Source organism: Lampetra fluviatilis, chromosome 16 (genome assembly GCF_964198595.1).
Source record: "Lampetra fluviatilis chromosome 16, kcLamFluv1.1, whole genome shotgun sequence".
In the NCBI taxonomy this organism is placed as follows: domain Eukaryota; kingdom Metazoa; phylum Chordata; class Hyperoartia; order Petromyzontiformes; family Petromyzontidae; genus Lampetra; species Lampetra fluviatilis.
Genome location: NC_136290.1, coordinates 12,402,726 through 12,415,794, shown reverse-complemented (window position 1 = coordinate 12,415,794; position 13,069 = coordinate 12,402,726). Strand labels below are relative to the sequence as shown.

The window sequence follows — 13,069 nt, the reverse complement described above, 5'->3', positions numbered from 1 at the left end:
TCTAATGATCTCACTCTTCTTACGCTCGTTCACGTGACTTAGTTCCGTGGCGGCAATCACTCGCCCTGACGCCTGTGCCAGGCCAGGTGCACTTTGAGGCCAATTGAAGTGTCAAAGGCTCGCCGACAGGAGCTCACGGGTCAGACCCAGGTGCCATGGATTGACTGACTGAGATGACTGGCAGATGCACCACCTGTGCCCCCCCTACTGTGCCAACTCGCTGCATTCTAGCTGCCCAGCGCTCTGCACCACAGCCAGTAGCACACATCATGCACAGCGGCCGCTCCATCTAAGTCCTCTACAGGCTGAAACCTCTGCTTAGCTTGCGAGATCTGACGCATTCTGGGTAATTTGACCAAAGGCATAATGCCACCTTATACTCGTTATTGCTAAAGATGCGGCTGCTGCACTTGCTGATGACGGTGGTGGTAATTATGTTGGGGATGGTGTTGATGGGAAGGGCTTGGTATATTTTCTTGCGGAGGAGGAGGGGGGGGAGGATATTTTCAGGAGCTCAGCCCCGAACAGCTCCGGCTGACGTTTCGCGCAGGTGCTGCTGGGAATGATTGATGACGTTCCGTGCAAAGACACAGAGCCGCGTGTGTTCTACAAACCCGCGAATAGCGCGTGCAGAGTGCGCCATCGTCTGGCTCGGCTGAGATTTGCAATGACCCCGTTCATAATGGACGCGTTCAAAAGTTGTTGTCAGCAATTTCTCTGCTTTCGCAAAAGGAACCGTCGCGTTGTGACGATCAAAATTGCCGTCCCGTGTCCCGCCTGTCCCCTCCTCTAGGGCTGCTACGACAAGGTGGAGGCGTGGATTGAGGAGAACCTGATGGTGCTGGGAGTCTTCATCCTGTGCATCTCACTCATACAGGTGATCACTCGTGCAGGTGTAATGGGTTCAACTGAGTCGCAGACGTAGACTTGGAGGTAACACATTTATTCAGTTCCAACACACGGGGTCACTTACCCCTTAACAGATTAACAACCTGTGGTGGTGACCACCAGGCTAACTACACTTGTTACTACACGAGTTACTACACTAGTTACCACGTGACTGGTGTAGTTAGCCAGGTGGTGACCACCAGGCTAACTACACTAGTTACCACGTGACTGGTGTAGTTAGCCAGGTGGTGACCACCAGGCTAACTACACTAGTTACCACGTGACTGGTGTAGTTAGCCACGTGGTGACCACCAGGCTAACTACACTAGTTACCACGTGACTGGTGTAGTTAGCCACGTGGTGACCACCAGGCTAACTACACTAGTTACCACGTGACTGGTGTAGTTAGCCACGTGGTGACCACCAGGCTAGCTACACTAGTTACCACGTGACTGGTGTAGCTAGCCACGTGGTGACCACCAGGCTAGCTACACTAGTTACCAGAGGTGGGACAAAGTCATTGTTATGCAAGTCCAAGTCGAGTCGCAAGTCATCAAATTCATGACTCGAGTCTGACTCAAGTCCAAGTCACATGACTCGAGTCCACATCTCATAGGTGGGACAAAGTCATTGTTATGCAAGTCCAAGTCGAGTCGCAAGTCATCAAATTCATGACTCGAGTCTGACTCGAGTCCAAGTCACATGACTCGAGTCCACACCTCTGCTAGTTTCCACGTGTGTGTGTGTCTGTGTGTGTGTGCACTTGGCCTGGCACAAGCGTCGTGGTGACGTCACCGCCACTTAGTGGCGAATGGCGGTTGTTGTTGTTGTTGTGTGCGTCTGGGTGTGTGTGTGTCTGTGTGTACGTCTGGGTGTGTGTGTGTGTGTTATAATACAGTGGGGAAGCAGTGGGGCAGCGCTACGAATACGGAGACCCGAGTTCGATTCCCGCTCACGGCCAACACCGGTGACGATTATCTGAACCGGTCCTGAGCCTCCCCTAGGTCGACTCAGCCTCAACTGAGTACCTGGTGCGATGTATAAACATCGCCATTGGGGAGACAAAGGCGGCCGGGCGTGGTGCTGGCCACCCACCCCGTTCATGTGCCGTTCCGGCCTTCATAGGTGCTCCTGAACAGCACTTGCCCCAAAAGTAAATTAAGTCTATACGGGGGATCTTTGTCTTTGTTATCATACAGTGCTGCTGCTCTGCCTGATATGCTATTGATTCCTCCCGTATTTCTATTATATATAATATGATTTATATAAAATATATATTATATTTATTCTGATTCTCATTTTACTTGTAGGCTAACGGAGCGAAAAAAAAAAAACACACGAGACCATAAACACATTTTTAAACATTACAAACGAGATGGTGAAAATTTGAGAGAATGCCATCGATTCTGGAACCGCGATGACGAATTGGGACAACTGGTCGATTCGCAATTGGGAGTGACTAATTCGAGGTTCGGTAAACACCAGTTGGTGAACTGATCAGTGGTGGAGAAGTCCGCTCAAACAACCGCCAATATCGACATGACGTGGGAAGGCCTTCATCCACGAGTGGATTGACACAGAGGCTCTAAGGTTAGTGAAAGATAAGGTTTTGTTTATTTTTCTGGAACGTCGTCATCATTCATCCAAATTACTTCTCACAATCCGCAGATAAGCAGCAAGGCAGCCAGGGCGGTGTGCCACCGCTAACCAGCAATTGCCCGAGCTCTGGAGTCCTCCAAATGTTAAGTTATTTTCAGGCAACACCTTAACCCTCGTACAGAAGGGACAGATGACTTTAGTCCACACTTTGCTGTGCCGAATACTCCTGGCAAGGCAACATCGATGTGATCCACCAACCCTCAGTGCCTCCGTAGTGCTGCTGGATTAGGGGCGCGTGCGTAGCCAGTGGGCGCCCAGCGAACGGGACGTGGGTGTTGCTTGTCGACGAAGAACTCACTTGATGCGATGTGCATTCCATTGTAACCGCGATTTTTTTGTCTTCCAAACCAGATCCTGGGCATGGCCTTCTCCATGTCGATGTTCTGCCAGCTCTACAGACAAAAGAAGAACCACTACGTCTAGCGTGGGAAATCGGTCACTTGGTGCGCAGAGGTGTATTATCATCTTCACCACTTATTTTTCAACTTATTTTGCTGTTGTTGCTAAAGTGTTCATTCATCATCATCATTATTATTATTATTGTTTTACCAATGCTAATTTTGGGAGAGCCGTTAAGGACCACGTCGGGTTGTGCGAGCGGAGCGTGCGAGGGGGTCAAAGGTGAAAGTGCGACGAGGAGGGAGCGACGCGCGACACGCCGTGGCTGCGGGCACGTCTCGACGGGACGATGGTTAATGAAGCGAATCCTAACGGGCGTGTTTTCACCAGGAACATAAAAACTTCGCGTCTTTTTAAAAATGTTTGCCAAAGATGTCTCATTCGTTTTAAAAAAAAACAACACGCAAGTTCAATCCTTAATTTCCTCAATGTTTAAGGCGCATAAAGGGTTGTATTGGTTTTTGACAATTGTGCAGAATGACTAAATTAATTTTGGAGAACACTGGTGCCGTGGTCTAAGGGTCAACACACTGGACTTGCAATCCAGAGGTCACCGGTTTGGTTCGAACACCTGGCAGTTTATTTTTAAATGGGTACATCACAGTGAGTCGATCGGTAACTCACATGTGGGTGGAGTAAAGTGTGGGTACTCCCCGACTCTTCCAACACGTCTGGCCATGATGCATGAGTAGGCAAAATGCCCTCTTAGTGGGGCTCTCTAAATCTCTCTCGAGTGGAGACCCACCAGCAATGGTGTTAGCAAGCAATTGCAGGGCCGCACTTTTACCACCACCTAACCTACCTTTCTACACATGTTAATTACCCCTGGGTGACATTATATCTGGGATATTCATGAAACTTAGCGTTAATTTTAGAACTGTGCGTGGAAAATATGCATTACCTGGCCGTGCGTAAGGACTCGCAAAGTGGAGAGGACTGCACGCCTACGGAATGATGATCTCGAGTGTGGACTTAGTTTGCTCAAATCATCTTCCGTCCTGTGAGTGCAACGGGATTTTTTTTTCTTCTAAACAAATAATAAATACGTCTATACACGACTGCGTAGGTTTTCCGCTGTCGCGCCGTGCAGCTTCTCTGACGTCTTTCCGGATGGCACCGCGCGTCGTTCGGCACAATGTCCGACGTTTTCGCCCCACTTGCTGGGATCTTCTTCAGCAATTGAATGTTGGGTGTGGTTTAAGAGGGGAAGCTCTGTTCTCCTATCGCGTGGTACAACCCAAGATAAAACTCATCGGGGAGCCAAGTATAAAAGTATAAAAAAAAGAGTTCCTTGCAAGTTTTGTTGTTGTTGTTGTTCAGATCTTTCCTAATCATATTTACAATCGAGCTTGAGAGTTGATTGCCGCACAGTTGAGATACTTTCAGAAAACCCTCCACTGCTCCCTTTTCCAATCTCAGTTCTGGGCCACGTCTATGACCGGAGGCACCGACAAAGTGGCACTTTGAGGATTAAAAAGAAATCCTACGCCTATCAGCTCAAATCCTCCGGATTGCAATTTTATATACACACATATATGTAAAAAAAAGATCTGGACGTACAACAAACTAAATTCCCAATTTGCTCAAAAAAATGCTTTACAGTAATTCACGCCGCTCATTTGGATGGGCCGTGATGCTGTGGAGTTATGGCTTCGTGACACGGAGTGAAAGTCATTGGCGTCGTGTTAGCGGTTGGGGTCTCTGTTGGTGGCATGTGCATCTGTACCGGCTCCTCCGCTCTTCATTGGGTGGTGCAAATCCATTTTTTCGCTGCTAAAGTTGAATATTAACGAAACTTGATTTTTTTCCCCCCTTCCTTCTGTGTGTTTTTTTCTCCTTCGTTTTTAAACTTGTAACTGCAAAACAAAAAAATGTTGGCGAGAATCCATTTGCTCCGTCAATCGTGGAGTTTTTGGAGCTTGCCATTTTTATGGCTTTCACTGTCGAGCGTCCAACTCGTTTGCTGCTCTGAATTTCTTTTTTTATATCTACAAAACGATCAAGCTTAAATTGCGTTCAAATTAAACGCATGGTGCAAAGTGTAGCCGTGGTAAAACAGCCTCTGCGCTGGGTGGGGGGGTGGGGAGTCCTCCCAGGGCATTCGAATCGAGCGCCGAGCGAGGCTCACCGTGGTGCTACTCTCGCGCGCACGTGGATTGAAACGATTCCAGTCACGAAAAAAATGATTCTATTTTATTACTCACGTTTTGTTTCCCGTTCATCACGCCTTTGGATGGACTTGAACCGGTTGGACGCCGTCAGTGTGTTTGATTTTTCTTCTTCTTATTCTGCGTTACGCATTTACGGGAGTCACTTGAGACGGAGGGTTTTCGTGTTAGGCATATTATCCAGGGAACAGCTACGTAGCAATGCGGTGCGATTTTTTTTGTTGTTGTTGAACTTTTAAGGTTTTTTTTTTCTCGCTTCGAAAGACTTTTGTTCATTTACAGTAACGGATAATTATTGATCGCTGCATTTCGCTTAGGGCGGTCGTGTTGATCGGTGCGCGGCAATCAAAGCCCTTTAAGTAACGTGTCCGTATTTGCCCCCGACGTGTTGCCGTAGCGCGGTGGCTTGAACCCCGCTGATCCGCGTAAAAAAAGAAAAGTCGAAGACGTGCGAGTCCTGAGTGAGCGGTGGAAATTCCACGTTTCTATGTCAGCGCTCTGTAAGGTGAGAACCAGTGTTGACTTTCCCACCAGTTGGTATTGAGGTGGACCGCGTCTCTGTTCGGGGTTGAGGGAAGGTGTCTTCAGTTGCTCTCGGGCGAGGTGAGTGCCCAGAGAAATTTGGTCTCGTTACAAAGTTTGTTAGCGGGCGGGCGGCCGAGTGGGTGGGTGGGCGGATAGGCGAGCGGGCAGGCGTCTGGTGTGGTAAAATAATGCCTTTCACTCCCACGAAGTGTCACTATGCAAAGAGGTGGCATTTACTGACCGACACAACTGCCCCGGAATTCCTCCATGAGCCTTCATCCCATCATTTACTACGTAAGCTGGGTTCGAACTAGGAAATTCAAGGTTTCGTGGGATCAATGAGGCATTGACGCTCCCGAAAGTGTGACGCACCCAAATCCTGTGCCCGTTGTCAATAAAGTTTTACAAATCTGGTCTCACACACACCTATCAACTTTTACTTTAAAATACAGGGCAACATTTTGATTTTATAATCTGGAGAATGCTTAAAAAAACACATTTCGAGTCTCAAGATAATTTTTCAGGAGGGCCGTCCTCGGGGCTGCTCTTGCGAACGATGAAGGGTTTTGTTTTGCCCTTAAAACATAGAACACGTCCGGGGGTATGTTGGGAACCAGCTTGCCACGCTGTTCTCTGCAGACCACCGTGCGGGCGAGAGGAGCCATCGGAAAATATCTTACCGAGTGAGCGGCGCGTTGGCTCAGTTTTAATTCCGGGACGATTCTCCCACCCCGTGGACACGGGGAGATCTGTCTGGAGCATCGAACGGCCCTGACCAGGACGGGAATTTGCCACACAATTTGCTCACCGCGGCACACGCCACAAGGAAAACGAGCGCGCGATGTCGAGTGCAAAGAGCACGTTGCCCTGCTTGTGGGAATGCTATCCGTTACACAGTTACATTACCAATAAAAATGAACTTCGATTTTTATTGTGACGTTCAATGCAGACTTAAATAGATTTACAAAAAAAAGTATTTGGTAGTGTAGTATGCAAACGCTTATACGGCAAATGCTAGTTTTGTAATCGTACGGGCTGATTTCTCCTCCCGCCCTGGCTAACGTGGTGGAATTTGTTTCATGTTATCCGAGGTGCGAGCAAAATCACTGTAGTTTGTTGTTATTATTTAACTTTGTTTTTCCCTTGGTTTTGGTCGCTATAAAAAACAATCCAACACTTATCAGCACTTTACTTGTTCCGATGTCGCAAGCAATTCAGAAATGCAAAGCGCAACAGCCCAAAAAAAAATGTTCTTATAATTTACCACATTACGCCGTCACCATTCCACACTCTGCTGTAGTCTGTCGACTTTAACAAACTTGTCTTCTCTTTTTCCGTGTTCCTTACGGTTTTATTTTATTCTGGGTTTTTTTTTGTAATAACTGTAATGAACGTAGTTGTGCTGTACTTTATTGAACGACACAAAACTGTGCGGTGTTGTTTTTGTTGATGTTTTATGCACACCATGCAAGTTGAAAAATAAAGAGCTCACTCCTCTGCGTGTGGCTGTGCGTGAGTAGATTTTGTCAGTTTCTTTTGGAAATTATCCAATTGCATTAAAAGTAACCTAAAATAACCGCTAGGATGTTAACCCACATATTAGTTTTGTTTAAAATTGGTCGAATAATCCTTCACGTTATTGAAAACATCCATTATTTTCACGTCTTGGAATATGGATTGTAAAGATGGAGAGAAACACATTATTTTTTTCATATTTTATGGACAAGTTATTGATGTTAAAAATAATACATCCGTTTTTTTTTGTTAAAAAGAAATCAGTTTTTTAATGAAAAATCCACGGGGGTTTTTTACTCAAAGAAAAATTGGTCATTTAGTCATCCCATTTTTGTGAATAATGCTTGGATTTATGTAAGAAAAACTATTAGAGTTGAAACAATTAGGGTGCTGTAGACACGAGGCTCAGCCAAAGTCGGGGTGCAGTGGGGGCAATGGCTCCTTGGTGCACGGTGAGAAATTTATATGTCGATTGCAACCTGAAAAAAGCGACAAACTAACCCGTCGTTTTTGGTCGAAAATCGGTTACAAATATTACCCTTATTTTTTGGATGAAAACCCTTTTCGTACAATGTAACGATCCTAAATAAGCTTCAGTCGATATTAATCTCAAATATTCACGTTAAATGTTTTCAACCTGGTGGCAAAATCGCTGAAATGTTATGTGCCCCAATTGTTGTGTTTAATACCATTCTCAATGCACTGCAGCTTCGCTTTGCTCATGGTTGCTGCACTTAACTTTCAATAAAACCACGAACAGTACACTGAACAATGTCAACAAAAAATCAGTGGAAAATAGTTTTCGTTACTCTGCAAAGTTTAATGCATAGCCGCCTAAAGCATCATTCGTAAATTTCACCAATGGGTCAGTTTTGTCCGTAACAGCAAATATACACTCTTATTTCCTCCACGATTAACTTCAGCCAATCATTTTTTCTTAATGAGCACGCGCATGACAATTCTCACCCTACGGTACAAAAATTCAAACCCACCGGAATGTGCAGCTCTTCTGACCACGCAATCTTATATAAATATAAATCCATTTGCCCCAGGGCTTATTTTAAAATATATATTTTCTGGAGCTCAGCCCCAGAGATCTCTGGCTGAAATTAATTCCTCTACTCACCAATCTCTTCCCAGCAGCAATCAGGGGACACCTGCAATATTTAGCAATGAATACCTCCACTGGCAATAGCCCTCCTTAGCATCTGTCCCAAACAAAATTGGTGAAATATAACAAGATAACAACGACACAGGCAGCAAATTTACAAACAATATAACGGAGACACTGAAGGTTGGAAGAGATAGACTTGAAGTTTTTAGATGTGTGACCGTCAGCCAGCCCTATCGGGGGTATATTTTACACCGGAGTAAATTCAAGTAACGAAAATTGGGTTAGGTCATCACCAATCCATGCTGACCAGAGTGGCGAAGAATTACCAAACGACAACCACAACCGACAGTGTGGGAGCGCCATCCATCCAGAAGTGGACTGATAAAGAGCTGTAAATTACAAATATGACAATATTCATTATTTTATTGCTCAGTCCTTCGTGAAGGTCACACCAGATGATCGATTTTACAAATCCCCACGCTACACGGTGTTTGAGGTTTATCAAGAGGCATATTCCTTAAGGAAGCCTCTATGTGACATCTACACTGGGATGATTCTCCGCTGCGTTTGTAGGTGTGTCCGTGCGTTGTCCCGTCGCGATGTCCGACTGTTTACCCCACATGCTGCGCGTTTTTTCTCGTTCCTAAAAGAAAACTTTCCCTGCATGTGTAGCGAACCGTCGGACATTGTACCGAACAAACTGTGGTACAACCTCAAAAACACGTCAGGAGAGCCGTTTATGACAGCCTCCGAAAACCTACGGAGTCATAGGAGCTACACCGTGATTTTGTTTTTTAAACCCGTGGCAAGAATCTCGGCTGCAAATATTAATACTCCCACTACACGGTATTAGAAAACCACAACGCTTTGTTTCAAAATACCTCTCAAATTCACGAGGACATTGTCAGCGGGTCTCCCATATTTTAAAGTGAAAACTACATTTAAAAAAAAATCACAAAACTAACGTCCTTACCCACAAGTCTTGTGGTAGACAGCGCATGTTAAAAAGGACACGGTCCACAAATTCAGATCGCGAGCACTAACTGCTCCTCGGTGGCTCTACGATGTATTTTAGGGCTTTGACAATTCAGTTGCCGAAGACGATCCTCGCGTGACGAGTGAAACGCCGGAAATCGCGTTCAACGCGAACATACATCGGATAGCTCGGTAGCACCAACGCGAAAACCGACGCAGCAGCAGCTGCAGCAGCAGCAGCTGCAGCAGCAGCAGCTGCTGCAGTAGCAGCAGTAGTAGCAGCTGCAGCTGCAGTAGCAGCAGCTGCAGCAGCAGCTGTAGCAGCAGTTGCAGCTGCAGCAGCAGCAGCGGCACGAAACGTCGGCAATTCATCAACACGTCAACACAGTGAAACACATGTACGTGTGCATACATATTACTTCGTGTTGAGATACACTGAATTTAGCAAGCATCAATCAACCGCGAAAAAGCTATTTTTGAGAAAAACCTTAAACTGCTGTGGGCAAAGTTCATACTTGACAGCGTTCATGTTAAGATGCTGCCGATAGCGAGCAGAGTAAATTTTTGCATAGCAAATACACATTTTAAAGTGCAGGAGTTCTCAAACGCCAGTCGCTAGCGACGCACCGCAATGCACACGCACGCACACCAGCGCGTGCACCGTTTGCTGCAGAGGCTCGCGGTTCGAATCCAGCGGCTGCCCTGGTTATCAACGCCGGTGTGGGCAATAACCATGGCGACACCACGCGCCGTCCGCTTCACAGCGGAGGTTGAAGAGCCCCGTGATGACGTGATTCGCGAGTGGGCCGGTCCGTGTGTGCCACCGTCAGGGTCCAAATTTCGAAAATCGATCCGCAAAAGGACTCGATCGGGATTATATATAATCATCGTCCCCCACGGGCAGACGAATGCCCCAGGTCGCCCTTTGCAAACAATACGGACTTCATCTTGGTCTCTTAAGTTCTTACCTGGTGGCATAAAATTAACGTTGATCTTTCCAAGTTCAACCGATCGCCTCTGTTCAAATACAAACTAAGTGGTCACATGCTGTGCACAACCGATGATTGTGAAGCACGTGCCATAACACTGGATAATTTGTAAAAAAACAAAAACATATAGAGGCAGACCTCCTTTCTGTGTCTCCGCATAAATTAAATACATTGCCCTGTGAACCCATGGTCTTCCCAGCCCACTCATTATCCAGTAGCATGCGTTTCAGCACGGAAACTCTGAACCAGTTTCGACTTTCTGTGTGTCAGCAGCAGATTCAGGATTGTAAAAATAACGTTCACTGGGGTGTCAGACGTTATTGGCAAGAGCACTCCGTCTAAACGATGCGTTCCTGTAACAACAATAAAATTGTAACTGCATTGTATACAAACTCTTTATCGGGAGTATTATTGGCGAAATCAAACGTGCAAGCAGAACCTGCTTCGAATTGTGCCCCTGCCTCGAATTGTGCCCATGCCTTTGCCGGATAGCTTGCGCCACCTTCTCGCGTGAGACAACACGCACGCACACATAATCAAGATGTCCATCTGGATTTAAATTATCACTCGGCTGTCGCATGGGGACACTGTCTTGCAAGAATGAGCAGCGTGCAGCATGTCTCTCAAGTTTCTTGCAGCGGGGGGGGGGGGGGGGCTGATGTTGTTGCTTTGTGTGATCCCAATTGAGTAATTTGCAGGTACCTTTTCAGCACTGGGATGTTTAGGCAATATCAGTTACATTGTAAGTTTGTAAGTTTCACTTTATGGAAGGAAAGAGGAAACTCATGCATAAGAGGGGGATAAAATAAAAACTCCACGCAGAAAGGCACCTGGGAAATCGAACCCAGTTATTTGTTGCTACCGCTGCGCCAACCACCCAGACTCGTGAACATGGTAAGGCAGACAAGTGGTGGACTGTGATGAGTTTGAGAAAACCCTGTTGTGTATATATATACTGCATATTAAATATGTATAAACTCAGTTGAAATCACACCCCCCCCCCCTCCCAGACACCATCCACAATTTCCCCATTCAACAAAAGCTCATCCATCAGCCAGTACAGTCAAGCAACGCATCCAGTTGCATGGCGACCCCCAAGCCACCGACAATTTATCGGTTCGCCGAGAGGGGGTGGAGCGTCGTGAAGCTTTGCACGCCTAGGACGCGTGTAACACCATTTCACGCGCAATTGTCTTAGAACGCTATTGCTAATCACATAAACATACGAAACGAGGTGCATTAAATACGAAGCAGGTGACCAGTTTAAGAAGGAACGCACCAACGAGTGATTCCCTACAGATCATTGCTCGACATTGTACGCAAAAACAATTGCCTCCAGCGTGATATTAAATTTTTGTTCCCTTCTGCATGTCACGCCAACTCCTTATGCATCGCAAAAAATCCCAAAAGGCACTCGGGTCAAAACAGTCTTAACGGCAGGCCGCGTGCGGTGGGCTAAAGTGTGGTTACTCCCAACTCTTCCAAGACGCTTGGGGGCAGCATGGTATAGGAGACCCAAACACCCTCGAGCGAGATGACGCAGACGGATGGACGTGCGTACGATCGTACACGCAGACACGCAGCGAGAGAGACGCACGTGCACGCAAGACCCCACGCCGCATACAGGCAAGAGACGCAGGCCACGCGGGTAGCGGTAGGTCGCGTGTGCTGAGCGGGATGTGCACGCACGCCCATCTCCTTCCAAGATGATTGGGTCAGCGTGGAAGAGTAGACCAAAACACCCTCTAGCGGAGGTGGCGTGTGCAAGAAATTGCGGGGATGTATCTTTCCCTTTACCCGCTTCAGTCAAAAGCGAATTTTTTCAAATTGCGGTGCCGTTGAAAGAGAGGCAACGCGTTTCGGATGTGGCCGCGTTTAATCGTTTCTTGCTAACAAGTAGAGCGACCGGATCGCGTAAAAAGCACACACGCGCGCAATCAGCCACTCTTGTTCACATGTGCCCGTTGGATTGGCCCTCGGTTAGCCCGAACTTCCGAAGCCGTGGACGGGCGTGTTTCGAGTTTGTGTCCATGTCCGAGTGCGACCGACTCCTGTCCCGTTGCGTTGAGTCGCCGTGCCCCTCTCGTCGCGCCCGCCACTTTAAGCTGATCTCGCTGCACACACAAAAGCACGAACAGCACCACCACACGAACATGCTCGGTCAGCAATACACAGGCCGAGAGAGAGTGAGTGACATCATATGAACTGTTAGTCAAAGTAAGCGCGCGCTTGGGCAGGCTACGTCGCGAGAAGGGACGATGGTCAGTGTTCGACAAGCGACAGAGTGAAAGCCCAGGCAAGGAAGACTCTCGAGAGGACGTCCACCGTGGAGATGGAGCGATGAAATCAGCTCGCGCGCAGGAACTAGACAGATCGTTGCAACCCGAGACCGCGTTGGCTTGGAGAGACCTTCATCCAACAGTTGATAGATCAAAGTTGACAAAGATGGATGGAAGCAAGAGGTCACACATTTAAAGACACACAAAGCCTTCAGCATAAGTTTTACGTCCAATTTCTATCATAAATTCAATATCCCTTGCAATGTCATCTAATGTCCTCATATCATCAAGATTTTTATAGCGCCTTAATCCAAGGTGCTTTATAACAATTCTAAAAATGGTAAATATGATCAAAGTGGTTGATATAAAGAGTGGGGGTTATTAAAAGCGGTAGTGTAGTTATGGTGAAAGTCGGAAGCCCAGGAAAGGAAGACTCTTAAGGAGGGGATGTGATCAGGGTTGGGGTATGCCTGGTCATAGCTGGGGTGCAGGGAGTAGCAGTAGGGGTAGTGATAGGGGTAATAACATGGATTGGGGTAGTAATAGGGTTTGGGATAG

At 47.0% G+C, this 13,069-nt stretch overlaps 2 protein-coding genes across 4 annotated transcripts in view; one reads left to right on the top strand and one right to left on the bottom strand.

Annotated features, from left to right (window-relative positions):
• The window catches only part of LOC144936557 (tetraspanin-4-like), a 110,188-nt gene extending 105,182 nt beyond the window's left edge, over positions 1–5,006 (top strand). For all 3 annotated transcript variants that reach the window (XM_078863753.1, XM_078863755.1, XM_078863754.1), the window contains exons 6-7: positions 794–877; positions 2,899–5,006. In XM_078863753.1, the coding sequence (XP_078719879.1) occupies positions 794–877; positions 2,899–2,970 (156 nt within the window). In that variant the 3' untranslated portion in view covers positions 2,971–5,006. The remainder of the gene's footprint in view (positions 1–793; positions 878–2,898) is intronic.
• A 2,468-nt stretch (positions 5,007–7,474) lies between these two features.
• The window catches only part of LOC144936556 (phosphatidylserine synthase 2-like), a 31,730-nt gene continuing 26,135 nt past the window's right edge, over positions 7,475–13,069 (bottom strand). The window contains exon 13 of the mRNA XM_078863751.1: positions 7,475–12,346. Coding sequence (XP_078719877.1) covers positions 12,184–12,346 — 163 coding nt within the window. The 3' untranslated portion in view covers positions 7,475–12,183. The remainder of the gene's footprint in view (positions 12,347–13,069) is intronic.